Source organism: Numida meleagris, chromosome 2 (genome assembly GCF_002078875.1).
Source record: "Numida meleagris isolate 19003 breed g44 Domestic line chromosome 2, NumMel1.0, whole genome shotgun sequence".
Lineage (NCBI taxonomy): Eukaryota > Metazoa > Chordata > Aves > Galliformes > Numididae > Numida > Numida meleagris.
In genome coordinates, this window is record NC_034410.1 from 115204608 (window position 1) to 115219691 (window position 15084).

At 40.2% G+C, this 15084-nt stretch overlaps 1 protein-coding gene across 12 annotated transcripts in view; it reads right to left on the minus strand.

Annotated features, from left to right (window-relative positions):
- The window catches only part of NCOA2 (nuclear receptor coactivator 2), a 191503-nt gene that overhangs the window by 27993 nt on the left and 148426 nt on the right, over positions 1 to 15084 (minus strand). For all 12 annotated transcript variants that reach the window (XM_021385615.1, XM_021385614.1, XM_021385611.1 and 9 more), the window contains 3 exons: positions 12011 to 13280; positions 3649 to 3859; positions 125 to 334 (listed from right to left, as the gene is read on the minus strand). In XM_021385615.1, the coding sequence (XP_021241290.1) occupies positions 125 to 334; positions 3649 to 3859; positions 12011 to 13280 (1691 nt within the window). The remainder of the gene's footprint in view (positions 1 to 124; positions 335 to 3648; positions 3860 to 12010; positions 13281 to 15084) is intronic.

Consider the following 15084-nt stretch of genomic DNA (forward strand, 5'->3'; position numbering starts at 1 on the left):
ACACATTTTTTTTCCATACTGTTTGGATACATGCATTCTGTACTTGTTAATAACCTCAGCATTAAGTTACATGTAATGTAGTCCGTGAATCAAGTACATTAAAACAAATGGAAAATGTTCTTACCTGTGCTACTGTTTCCTAAAGCTCCTTGACTTCCTATCATCCCTTCATTCCTGCCCATCAGTCCTGGCTGAGGTATCACTGAATATGGGCTACTCGTCCTTATGGGTGGGAAGGCTCCTGCACCTGTTGGGTTCTGCAGTGTGATGTCAAGTGGTAAATTCTGGTTTGGTAATAACCTGCCCAGTTGCCCTGCTCGTGGGTTATTAAAAGCTAGACAGGAGGAGCAAACAAAAAGCAAAGTTACAAGAATGGAAACTTGTCAAAAAAAAGAAAGAACCCAAACACACTCAAAGCTCTGGGCTGAGCTATTTAATGCTGCTTAATTTACCCATTCTATCTGTCTGAGAGACATCCCTTCTCTACATTTTCATGTAAATTTCAAAATGGAACATTCTGACACTGAAAGAGAGATGACTTATGTTTTTAAAACCTTAAGTGATACAACTTAACTTAGAGGGCCACTGCAGTAAAACATACCACTATGTGATGTGCATACTACTGCCAGTTAATCTTACACCTAGCAGGACTGTGATCGTGTGCAGATGTCATCCTGAGGCAGATTGTTAGGAATTATCTCAGTCTTGAAATTTTTCCAGCATAAGCTGTGTCCTTGAAGAAATTACCAAAATTAAGGACAGATTGAGTCTGTATCTGATCCTGTAGCTCCATTTCTAGGTCTCCTTCCTATTTTATTTTTGTCATTAATAAATACTTTCATGATTCAGCAACAATGAATAAATCATCCAGATTTAGAGCTGTAGCACCATAATATTCTGGAAAAGAGAACTGTGCTTGATGATTGCTGTCATCTTTCTACAACTATTTTCTTCTGCTGAGTTGTTCTGGGCTCTTAAAATCCACCTCTGCAAAGAAAACTGCAGGCTGTCTAACAAAAGTGAGCTTTGGATCTTGACTGGCAAATATCTGGCTCAGCTGGTCAATGTTCAAATGCATGAAACTGTCTCCTGTGTGCACAAGTAGTTTTCAAACATGAGCCAAACACTAACCATGTGTCTGTGTGACTGTTTCCAATCACACAAAAAAACACACAGACATTAACCATTTTTGTGAAAGTATTATTTGCAGTAATTTCTGATAGATTCCCCTAAAAGAGTTTCTGATTTAAAAGCATCCTTAGGGCAACCTCTACATTTTACAATTCACCACGGAAGAAAGAATTAAAAGAAGTTATTTCTTATTTTAGATCAAAATAATGATAGTTTTGAATTTGAGAACTCAGATAAGGTTTAACAATCTTGTTTGTAGGTACAGAAACATATTACAAAGGCATCTGTTTTTTCTCCCTACTTTATAAAGCCAGGTTATACAAATTCTCTCTGCATGTGTAAATTTGTAAATTTTCTGTTAGGTGAATCTGTGTAGAAGGAATAAATTACAACACATACACCTATTTCCTAACCATGAGGTCACACTTTTGTTCTCACTGTCTGTTCAGAGAAGAAAATAAATTTACTTATGAGACAAAAATGACACCATAAAGTCTTGGATTGACCCAAAGCTTATCACTATTGATGATTTCAGAACGGTTTTCCCTATAAGCCTGAGAGATCACATAGATGAGTAAGTTACTACATGGGTAACTGCAAGCAATCCTTGATCCTACAAAAAGGAAAGCTGGAAATGCAGCACAAAATAACAACACGGATGTGACGGTGCTCAGATCACATATTCTGCTTTTGGTTAGGATGGGACCAAAGAAGGCTCGCTGCTCCTCAAGCAACAAACTCTAAAAAGTATTTGGCAAATCTAGCAGTGATCAACAGTTAAAAATATATATATTTTTAACAGGTCAAATTATTTAAAGAATTTTCATGTACAACTTAAAAAAAATGAAAGCTGGTTATTTCTTTGAGGAAAAAATAGTTTGAAATCGTGTATGATTTGACATTCATTTTACATTGATTTTCTGTGAGCATACAAAAAGCCACTCACTATTCCTATGCACCTGCTTTCTGCGTGCTCTTCTACTGAAAATAAGGCTGAAAATCCCTAGGAGAATTAAGCATAAACACAAGACTGAGCTAGAAGGGGAAAAAAAAAGGTTTTTAATTTACAGAGGAAACAGGATGCTTCTTTTTCAAAACTCCTGTTACCCACCAAGATACTCTCACTGATAATCATACTTCTACTGCTCTTCCAATAGGTTTGAAAGCAGATTTAAAGTCAAAGATACAAAAATGATTCCAAAGTCCCTTTGTGTTATGTAATACCAAGAAATAGAGTGAATAATACTGCCTTTATAGCACAAAATGGAAAACAATTTAAACCTCTATACTATTATATATTATACTGTGCATGTATAGATACATAATCTATATCTATACGTACCAGGTTGGATGGGACTTTGAGCCCCGCAAGCCTGGTCTTGAACATTTATAAGCAAAAGCAAAGGCTTAATTCTGGAAATTCGAAAGGAACCAGAAGAGACCATGCTTCAGAAAGAATATATTGATGATTTCAGATGCATGGAGATTTTTTTCCTGACAGGTACGGCTGCTGTTAGTACTCCTGTACTCGCATTCAGTTTCAACAAATTGTATTATAAAGATCTGTAGTGGCTTTAATGTCAATTTAAACATTAATCTCTATTTAAACATTTCTAATGAATAAATTTCATAGAATGGCTCAGGTTGTAAGGGACCTTAAAGAGCTCCAACGTCCTGCCATGGGCAGGGTTGCCACCTGCCAGATCAGGCTGTCCACGGCCCCATCCAACCTGGCCTTGAACGCCTCCTAGTCAAATTATGTTGTGTATAAAAAAAATGCAACCAGGATGGCTACATTTAATTCAGAATATTATCTAAACTTCATTTGATGAAAAAAGTCCTCCAGTATACATTTAAGGAGGTGAACAGATGCTGCTGTCCTAGCCAACAGCGACTCTGTATAATATTTTCTTCAACATTCATAGCTGATAAAACCTCTGCTTTGCTTGGTTTCCACTGTTTTATGCTAGCACACCAACATTTCAATTATGATTTGTAAATTAACTGATAAAGTTAAGGAACACAGTCAGCTGGAAGTGACTCAATCAGGAGCCACAATTTCACCTCAGATTTAGGTATTCCTCTTAATCATGCATCTTTTCTATTAATCCTGTGGAAAAACATTTTGTCATGCTTTGAAAAGCCTCACTTGTTCTGTTTATGGAAAGAACTGTTGAGAAAGGGCAACCTGCATCAACACAAAACACACATGCTCTTGATGCCAACAGCCCCGCAACAGCAGCATCACCCGTAACTGTAGTACTTTCTGACAGAAATGTTTATTTTGTGAGCACACCTTAAATCTCCTTAAAAAAGGATTTAAGTGCACTGCGTGAATGAGATGTGATCTCCAACTGTGTTTCAGAACGAGATGACCGCAGATGGCGCTACGCCATCGCACAAGGCCGGGGAAGGCTGAGGAGCTGCCTCGTTCCTCCCCCGCCGCAGGCCCACAGGCACGGCATCCCCACTCTGGGCTCCACACGCTTTCCCTGCCCATGCGCAAGCCGGACTCACTGCTCTGTGAAATCCTCATTGCTGGTTTCTGGGTGGCCACAGCCGTGCCGGGGCTGCTGTCACTGGTGAGCTGCATGAGGTCATTGATGATGGCTTGCTTGTCGACCGAGCCTGCCGGCGCGCCTGGGCGGCTCTCTGGGAAAAGCTGCGGTAGCTGGCTGTTCTGCAGGTCATCCAGGATCTCCTCCAAGTTATCCAACTCGCTGCCTGGCTGCAAGCAGAGAAAACACAACACACATTGCTGCTCGCCTGCTCCTGGTGCCCTGCTCGTGCCACAGGGCAGGGCCTTCAGATGCTTCCTCCATGCAGCCCAAAGGAAGCTCACCGAGTTGTCAAAAAGGGACTGTGCAGGTTGCCTGGGGCTCACCCATCTTGCTTTGGGGAGCCTGGCACTGCAGGCAGCACAGGCACTCCCTTCAGGACCCTGGCACTGGGATGCACACAGCCACACAACATGTATATTGTGCCAATGGGAACTGGGAGGCTTCTTGCCATGATCTGAGCAGGCAGCACATGTAATTTGGCAGGGAAAGAGGTCCCACAGTGATGAAGATGGGGATTTATGCAGATATAACAAATACTGCTTTCAGCACAGTTGTATTTCCAATGTCTTTATGACTTGATTAAAAGCATACAATGGAAACGCTGCTTCATGGCTAAAACAATTCCCCATGCGTATTTTCTTTGTTACATTAAAAATCATAACAGTGAATAACTTTATAGAACTTAACTAGCAAGAAATACACATTTCAGTGAAGCTCTATAAATTAACAACTGTCAACTAGTTCCTAGATTGGGAATTTATTTTACTCGCAGCTCTCCAGACCTGTGAAAATAACTTTTCTACAGAAAGAAGAGAAATCTAATTATGTTTAATTCAATAGAAATCTAACATGAAATGAAGATGGCAAAAAAGATTAAGTTCATCCTATACTAACATAAATACTGACCTCCACCTATTTCTTAAAAATGTTACTTTTCACCAGTTTTGCTTTTGTCAACCTCTCTGTCTACGAACACTCAGAATTAAAAACTTCTGCTCACTGAAAGTTGAGTTACAATTATAAATCCTCCAATCCTACTTTAAATAGGAAAGACTTTTAAAGCTCTGTTGGGTAATAGCTACAAATAAGCAGTACAGTCTCAGTTACCTCTAAGTTACACAGGAAACATTTAACAACAGTATTTATAATAAAAATCACACTTAAATCAGCATCTTTCTTAGGAATCTACGAACACGGAAGAGGGGCACAGCTTGAGCAGACTGGATGGAAAGGAAACAGAGCAACAGCACCACAAACACACACACACCGAGACACCATTCTTCCCGTACTTTTTTGTCCACACTCCACATCATGAACTTGTTTGCTTATTCAGAGAGAGCTTGTGCTGCAGAGGTCAGTGAGTAGAGAAGAAATACCTGAGCTGAAATACCTTCAACTATCTATCAAGCAGCTTGGCCTAGCTAAGAAGTGGTGCGCTAACGCTGTATTAAACTCCTGCTGCCACAGCTAACCTGCTCCTCGACAGCTGAGCTCTTTTACTCAAAGGTAGCTATGGTGCCTCTAAGTTACATCTCTCCATACATTATTTGGATAATTTGCTGCAGATAAGCATGGTATTACAATTTCCTCCTTCCACATGACCTTGTAGTCCTATAGATTGGACTATATGGTGCAGAGAGGGAAGAGTTTACTCAGTTAAAAAGCAGCATGTGGGTGATCTGGAGGCTGGTGTTAGTGGCAACGTGGTAGAAAATCACAGAATCAAGAGGACTGGAAGAACTGAAAAGCCTCAAGGCAGACAATCAGTATACGCCATAGCCTACAGAAGTTGATATAACCTCTTGTTAAAGACAGGCAGTGACAAAATCCACAGCTTCCCTAGGGAATTTCTTTCAGCACTCTACCATCCTTACCATTCGAGTTTTTTTTTCTCCTCAGCGTCAACACAAAACTTCCCTCACTGGAATTTAGGCCCTTCCTTCCTGATGTATTCCCCTGCCTTCTTCTAATTTTTTCTGTGTTTGAAAGCTGCTTTGTGCCTTTTAGGGTTTTAGGCTAACGTTAAGCAATCTCAAATTTTCAAATTTTCTGTAACATATAACCTATTTTCTAGACCTCTCATCACTCTTGACGCTCCCATGACTTGCCTTCTGCTCACCCACATTCCTGTTGCAGTGCAGTGTCCAGACCAGCACTTTGGTTGCTCTCCGTCTCCTCTTTTTTATCTGTGCCATTATTCTTGCCTAACTGTAATAAATAGCATTTATTCATCCTCAATATTCTCCTAAGGTTTTGGCAACACATTTCCTACTTGCAAATCAAATTGAATTCTGTCTTCCAAAGTACTTCCAGACATTCAAGTATCACATGCAGCCTTACTAAGCATCCTCCATTCTAGCATCAGGTCATTTATGTTGACTAAAATATGGAATAACTGCTGCTCAAATTCCTGCAGTACCTCCACTTTGACAATGAATCCTTAAATAATTACTTTGTGTGTAAGGATTCCCAAGCAGCTTCCTATCCATTCACAGTAGTTTCATCTCAACCATGCATTTCTGATCTGCTTACGAGAATGCCTCGTGTAACAGTGCCAAAAAACCTTACTAAAATCAAGATGCACAGCATACACTGCTTCACTTCAGCCAAAAAGCCTGTTACCCTGTTGCAGAAGGAAAATAGATGGGTCTGACATTGCCTGCTCTTGACAATTCCCCATGCTGCCTCGCTACCTCCCAGGCTCGTACAGGCAGTTTGGTTGACACAGCATAGCAACAGAAAAGGTCGAGCCAGGAGGAATTGAATGTCATTAGAAGAAACCTAAATCATTATGAGGACAGGTGATAAGCAGATTCAAAAAGGCACTCCAAGCAAGAGACAGTCAAGGAATGTTTACAGAAGCTGCATTTTGAGCACTGGGAGAGCTGATGGGAGAAGACTGCAAGAGCCAGTAGAGAAGGCTGATGTGGAGTATCATGAATTATAAAAGGATGATTCAATACTCTTTGGGGGAATTAAGACATATGGCCTTCATTAAGCACACTTTAGACAACAGTGAGGGAAATTTTTACGTGTTGCAGAGTTTTTCCCTTTGAATTTGTGCTGGACTTTATTTTATTTTATTTTTTTTTGAACATTCCGGCTACTGTGATTTGTTTAAATATCAGACATTAAAAAATCCCACAAAACAACAAACTAACAAACAGAGAAGAACATATGATACAAATGTGTCAGAAAACCGCACTCCCCACAATGCCTTTAATTCCTCCCAGGAAGGAGCAATGAAAGGTCAAATACAACAGACCTATTTTAACAACATAACCTTCCTTTCTTCTTTTTTTTTTTTAACCTTTAATTTTTGATCAGATGAGGGCTCTCAACTGTTGCAAAAATACCAAGACATTGTTAGCTATGATGTTAGCCTAAGATTTTCCAGACCCACCCTCAAATGGCACCATATGTGTAGAAACTAGTGTTAAAATATTTACTTGGTAAGTTTCATGGGATCTTTCTTTTATTTATACTCTATATTTATTTTGTTAATGGTCTAGATTGAACTTTATGTCAACAGAAGGCACACCCTAAACTCCCTGTAAAGCAATTATTTGTCATGAATTAAAAAAAGAAAAAAAAAAATCATGATAAAGTGCAAAGCATCACAAGAAAGTTCTTGTGCATATATTTTTACTAACTCTAAACAACACAATTCCATCCATCTCCATGGAACTGAGACACTAGGTCCTAGAATACATTAGACAACTTGTGCTTAGAAATATTTTTCCATTTGAAAAAGTACCTACTTTTGGAGTACTTACTACCATCACACAAAGCAAGTCCAAGTATCAATAGAATTCTTTTAATGCAACTAAAACAGTAACACCCAAACATGCAGTTTGGTTTAGAAATGTTGCCATGTCAAAGCCAAGCTTCCACTGAGGGGATCTTTCCACCGATTAAGACTGGATAATGCCCTGAATTTGCACTCTCTGGAGAGCCCTTTTTCACCACAGGCAATGCCCACAGCTTGCATGCACTGAGACCGCATTCTAAACTCCATACCTCTCCCTTACAACCACATAAGACAAAGGCACCTGGGACTTTCTCCTTACCACAGGATGGCTTTAGGTGTGGACACAGCCTGGGGATTATAGAAGGAAGGTATAGTAACAGTTTAGCTCATTAGCTACCTCCTCAGCACAGGCAAACATTTGACCATGAAAAGAAAAAAAAAACAAATCTCTGCTTCAAACTAGCCACAAATAAAAGGATTAAAAAGAGGAAAATGTAACTAAGAAGTGCAATCAATATTGTATCTTCCTCCCTGCTAACTGCAGCGAACATACTGCTGGCTAGACATCCTGTTTTACTATAAGGATAATCTACTACTAACTTCTGGAAATAGACTTCCAGAACTCTAACTAAAAGCTATTCAGACAATGGAACTCCCAATCTAAGGTTCTGATAGAATTTTGAGAAGAAACCAACATCTATCATTAATCTAATAAATTCCGGACTCTAAAAAACAGGTTTTTTGGAAGATCAGGGATGTGTGTACAGGAGATAGTTTAGTGTCAGGCCATTACTAGTTTCCATGTAAAGCAAGAGGATAGCAGTGTTCACAAGATGTGTGAGGGATACCAGAGCGGTATTTGAATTTTGGGAGAAATAGATACATGCTTATGAAGATTTCTGGAACAGCACTGGTGGAGACAGTAGCATTCCTGTCAGACAAACAGACTGTCTATATTGTCTGCTGGCTAAATGAGAGGCAAATACTTCTAGAGATAACAATTTCACTCCATACTATGCCAAATGTTTTCTCAGAGGATAAGCCATGTCACGTTCCTACATCTTGGCTTCTTTATCTGTAATAAGAACATGATAATCCACACCCAGTTTTACGAGAGTTTTGCAGTGCAAAATAGCAAAACAAATGTTTCTCCTGCAATGCAATACATGACATTACTCAGTGCATGATGTTTCTGTGATGCTCCCCTACACTCTCATTCGCCTCCAAGCTGTCTCTGTCAGAGCTGATGAAGAACAGCAGCGTCAGATAAAGCAGGTTTCTCAAGTGTCTCCTAAGTCAGTGATGGAGTAGATGAAAGAGATCCAGTTATTGCCACCACTAAAGGGCAGGGAGAGTCCGGGCATTACACTGTGTTTTGTTTCACTTTGTTTGGAGGGAAGTAGCTAGAAAATGTTGATTCTCCATCATGGGTGGTTCCAGAGCAGCAGCAGTGCATGCTCTGTGTTTTTGAGAGACAGCAGAAGCAGAGGAGCACAGGGCAGGAGAATGTGGGGTGAAGTCCCACCACGGCAGCCCCACGGTAGTGCCCTGGGCTGGCTCACTGCCAAGGGACAAGCTCTGAAACAAATCTGTAGCTGCAGGACTCATATTCCCACTGCCTTCCCTGTTTAGTAGTGAAGAACGGCACAAGTGTTTGTGTACTCAATAGCAGCAGTCCAGCAGGTCTCTCTCTCATCCTCTCCCCCACAGTGGCCTGAACTGGAACAGCAATCAGACTAACAACGTTTGATAACCCTCATCACGCCAAGGAAGGGAAAAAGATGCAGAGGTCCTGGAAATACGCTCTGCCATTTGAGAAAGGTTTCCTGTCAGTTGCTGGTCTCCGCAGAAGTGTATGTTTAAACACACTACCTAGAAGACTGCTATTTTTAGGTTGCTGGTGCACTTCAAAGCATTTCCTGCTCAGAAAGTCACACCAAAAGTAAAAGGAGAAAATGTAATGGCTCTTCTGCCCCTGAGCACCCCTTGCAGAGGTCATCCCAGTGCCGCTCCATGGCAGTTTCCAGAGAAACTGCACACTCAAGTGACTAATTGCTTAAAAATACAACATTCCTTGGGGAGGAGAAGTTTTAAATAAACCTGCAAAATAGGTAACACAAGCACACAGCTAATTTTTATGTACGGGAGGAAGAAGGGGGGGAGGGAAAAGGACGCAGGAGAATGGAAGAATTTAGCACAAGAATCTGTGTTCCAGTCTTGTACTAAATAGTTCCAGCTTTGATCTAAATTTAGGCAATGAGCACTTCCTGTGGGAGACCGTCTTCCAAAGCTGAAGAGTTTTTGATGCTAAATATTTTCAGTGATTTTATAATTGGAGTAAAGTGGTTATTTGTATAACGGCCTGGCCTCCAGCTAGATAAATGCTTACATTATTTTATATTCCCCACCATTTCCTCTCCTACTCCATGTTGGATTTCTCTTGTTTATTCAGCTCCAGGTTGCACTGCATCTTAAGTAGGGTTTAAAACTATTTAAAACCAAGAGGAACAACAAAAGCCCCTCTGTTGTGATCCAGTAGCTATCCACAGCCGCTGCGGGTCTGGCTTCTCCTAGCCTCAGCACCAAACAGGCCCCAGCACTTCAGCCCTCACACCACAGCTCCTGCAGGGCCCAGCTCCTGGCCCTTCCTGCACCTCCAGCTCCTTCTCTCCTGGGGGAGAACCTCCACCTTCAAACTTTAAGACAGGGCAAGACATCCACAGTCTATACTCCAGCACCCCCAAACCCACCCCTGACCTCAGAAACACAAAGCCTAAAAATAAAAAATGAACAGACTATTCATTTTATTGAGTTTGTAATGTTGGGAGCCCAATTTTCAAATGCTTGAGGTGGGCAATTCTTGAAGAAGCTGAAGCCTCCTTCTTTTAGGTTAGTCTTACAGTTACATGTTTGCGTTTAGGGTGAGACTCAACCTGCCTATCTTTAGTCACAAAGACAAGGCAGCTCAATTTAAACTAGATATCCAGGCTAACGTTAGTCAACAGAAACATCGCTAGACAGCAGCTTACCTTCACTGTTTTAAACATACATCAGGAAAATTTCATACTCGCCTCCCCACTGCTCTCTCCAAAGTATTTTTCTACTTTTTTCCCCATCAACCCTAACAGAAGCTTATAGGACTAGCTTAAACTAGATTGCTATCTTCCCTTTAGATAACAACCTGCCCTTTGTGAATGGGCTCAGAGCTAAGCTATTTTTTGTCTACTTCAGAGAGATCACGAAAGAGAAAATTTTAAGTCTTTAAAACTTTTTATTTTTGGAGAGCAAACCATCTGAAGGTCATGATTTTGATCTACTCAGTTACTTACACAGATGTAATTTTTTTTGGTGATTATTAAATCCTAAATTCTTGTACAGTATCAAACACTGAGGATTGAAGGATCTATGCTTTCAATCCAGTGTTATCTTAGATAATACCACTAACTTCAATGTGTAGGATCTGAACTAAGAAATAAAATTATTTAGATATCTTTACAATAGCTTACCCTAGCCAGTTTAGCTGTGAATTTCTCAATTATCCAAGTTTTTCTAGCTTAGCAAAGTATAAATTTTCCAAGAGAATTTGAGCCCTGCCTCTGCAGGCAGTAACAAAATATTAGCTGTATTCAGAACAACTAATATCCAGGCCTGAGGATTAATCCCCATAGAAATTAATGTAATTTGACTCAGTTTCCCTCTAAAGCATGTAATAGATATAAAACCCACAACTGACATAATGGCAAATAGCTATCAAATTCTACTGAAACAGAAGAATTAAAACAACCTGATGAAATGCTTGGATTTTGGAAGAGAATTTCTGCACAAAGGCTATGAATTGACATTTTTTAGCATAGGCCCTAATGAGAGTGGCACAGCAACAAAAAGTCTTGCACAGAACCCTGAAAAATTTTGGATGCAAAATGAAATGTGCTGAGAGAAATGAAATGCACTGAACAGCTAACCATCTACAGAGGTCGGGGTGGAAAATAAAACTTTAAGTAAAAAAGATACGCCATCACCACCAAAAAATAATTGGCATTGAACCAAAGGAAGCCTATTTGCCTTGATTTTAATTTGCAGATCAAGCATAGCATGTGCACCCGCGATACCAACGTGGTATCACTCCTTTTAAACAGCTCCTGTCCTTGAGCACAAACCTGCCTCGCACAGGAGAAGTAAGCCCATCTAGCCATGCAACAACAGCCTGTGGGAAAAGCTGTCACTAAGTTAGCATCACCCAACGATTGTCAGTATTTTCTCTTAGTCTGACTACCAGCTGGGAAAAGTTCCCCAGCTTTCAGTTCCCCCTCCCAGGCAGAGCCTGTCAATCACACAACCACTCTGCTCTTTTAGATAGAGCGATGACCACAATGTACTAACATGAAGTGGGAAACTGAGTGAAGATTGGATTTCAAAACACTGGATTTCAAAAGACAGGTAACAGTTTACTTATAAACAGCCTCAAGCGTCAAAAAATTACCAGCAGAGGAAGTTTGGAAAAAAATTAAAAAGGAAGGAACACAGATTTGGAACATCTGATTTATACATAATGCAAAGATTTGCTTACCTGTTCATTAGGCTCAAAGCTTATCTCTTCTTTTTCCGTCCTCATAGGTATTAACTTTGTGCTACCGGAAGGGTCTGTCTTACTGTCCAACCGCTCCAGTTTTGGGGGTATGTCTGGTAAACCAATATCTTTAGTATCATCTTTATCTAGCAAGTAACGAAGTAGTGCATTATTATTCTTCTTAGGACTCACTGGCTCCTGTTTAACAGTCACCTCTGAACCAGGAGCTGTGCTACTGGACTCCTGGTTCAGTTCTTTTCCTGTGGCCTCTGCTGTGAGCTTGGCCAAATCTACAGGAGAACTACTGTCCTGCAATAGTCTGTGCAAAATTTTATGCTTCTCCTTGAGTGAGGTTCCATGTGCCGAACCAGACCCAGGCAACCCTCCCGTGGAGTCCTTGCTGATATCTCCCATGGTACTGGACAAAGGCGAAGGCTCCATCTGATCCGATTTGGTGGTCAGCAACTGTAAGAGCTTTGTCTGGCTTTTTCCATCATGCAGCTTATTCTGTCCATCAGGTCTCTCGCCACTCACTACTGGTGGCACGCTGCTCTCACTGTTATCTTTCTGTTCTCCTGAATGGCAGCTGCTCTCTGTTTGTCCAGTTGTACCTTCTGATTGCTCCCCATAGAGTCCAAAGCAGTCTTTAGAGTCCAGGCTTCCCATCTTGCTTAACTGGGGAGGGTTCATATTCACAGGGGAATTTTGTAAATTTCCCATTTTTAGGTCAGGTGAAGCCAACGATGATCCTAGAGAAACTCCATGGCCCTCACTGAGGGCCTGAAGGGCATTCAGGGAACTGTTGGTGTAATTATGGCTATTTCCTGTGCTGCTGCAAACTCCCACGGGTGAATGCAAGCTTCCTGCAGGGGAGAACTGACTAGGTGGGATTCGAGGACTGCCTGCCACTCCAGGGCTCACGCGATGCCTTGGGGAAAGCATAGAGTTTGGCTGCCCTGGGTTCATGCCAGGGCTGCTTTGAGAGGGGCTATTCATTTTTAGTGCATAGTTACTACCCTGAGGAGTGGATGCTTGGATGCTTGACACATGGTTCATTCCCCCTGAACCACCAAATCTGCCTGCTGGCATGCCCATTTGTTCCTTTGGGCCATTTATGGCAAAATTTATATTGCTACTGATGGTCATATCCTGACCTGGGTTCCCACTGCACATGGCCTGATGAGCAGGGCTGCTGGAGCTAATTGGGTTCAAGATCTTTCCCATTCCTTGTCCAGTCAAATCCTGATTCATTCCACAGACATTCTGCTCTCTATGTGGCAAGGGGAAGAAAAAACAGCCCATTAGATAAAATGACAGTGGTCAGCTTGCAATTACGTTACAGAAAAAGAAACAAAACCCCAAACCTCACTTTAAAATAACACAGCAAACCTACAACTAAAAACAAATTGACATTTTGACAAAAGTGATATGCAACTACCAACATGGCTGCACATTAACAGTATGGTTTTTCTGCTGCTCATTAACAAATCAGTGGAATAGAAGAAAAACAAAATTAGACCTCATTTAAATAACAGTCATTAGAAATGCAGATAGTTTGTAATTTCAGACTCTCTCCCTTTAATGTATATCTTTCCTCCACAATTCAGCAAGAGCTAACTTCCATAACAGAGAAATCTCGTCTCAAACATATGACCCAAACAAATACATATTTTGCAAGACAGCTGTAGACAGCTGTCTGATGGAGCTTTGAAAATCTATGCACTAGCCCTAGCACAAGGCTAGAGTGGGCTATTTGCCCACTAAGTTCATAGTGAAAAAAAAGTTTAAAAAGTCACATTTCTACATTGCCAGAGTGTTTTGAGACGGCTGCAAAAAAGCATGCGAGCCAAGACAACTACTGGATGCTACTACAGAATGGGAATGGTCTGTTAGCAATCTAGTCCTGCACAGATGTTCAGAAAAGGAGGGAAAAAAAAATACACATACACAAACTGAAATTTGTATTTTAGAGATGAAGGGTGTAAGATGGAGGAAACAGAAAAGATACACGCACACACACACACAAATACCCTCTTGTGAGCGTACTTAAGAGTTCATGTCCCTTTTCCTCAGTAGATTTTAATTAGCTTACAGGAGGATGCAATATTCTTTTTACTTCTGTGCTAAAACTTAAACCAGAAAAATAAGACCTATTCCCAAATGCTAAAAGCCATAAAAGAGCTATAGTCAAGTAGATGAGGAGGAAAAAAAATTAGGTTCTGAGAAAAAATGAATCAACTCTGGACTTTCAAAAACAAATGGTAATGGAACATTCCTAGTATACATTTTTGATTACATTAAGAACATTCCTACTTGCACAAGACAAGTGGAGATAAACCTTCCCATTTTACTAAAGCATGAGAAGTGCTAAACAGATTTCAGACAGCATTTGGTCACGTTAGCTTCAAAATCTACAGCCTCTGTAAAATGATTTCAGTTTTAATCCCATTTATTTTCTTTTTCTCAAAAAAAAAAAAGTGATCAGTGGTTGCATGAAAGCAGCATGGCAATTATAATCAGCAAATAAAATTTGAAACAAATTCTGACAAAAATTTACAGGTGCATGCAATGACAATTCAAATTTTATGTTGAATTTCTGAGGTCCACGATCATCTATTTATTAAATTATTTAAATATTTATTTTAATTTTCATTGACAGTGGTGGCATTTCTCAGAATTGGGTGGTTAAAATCCACCACTCCATGCACAAAATAAGAAAGACAAGACACAAGGAGTTAAACATGCTGTTTGTCTAGAACACAGTTCTAAAAATCATGATATATTCTTTAAAGAAGACCTAGACCCAACATGCAGCTGATTCTGAACTACACGAATTTACCCTCCGAAGTTTTTTAAATTTAATCACATCTGGAAAGTTTTTCGTGCCTATTAAGCAAAATACAGGAAATTAAAATACTGAAATTAAGAACAAGAAATTAAAGAAAATTTTTATGTTTAATGGAGGATCTTGATATGAAAATGCAGCGTGTGGCTTGTAATACTGAAATAATCTTTTCCTGCTGTAATACTTAAATAGTCTTCTCCTACTGTGAGTGTTGATTTCAAAAACTTAT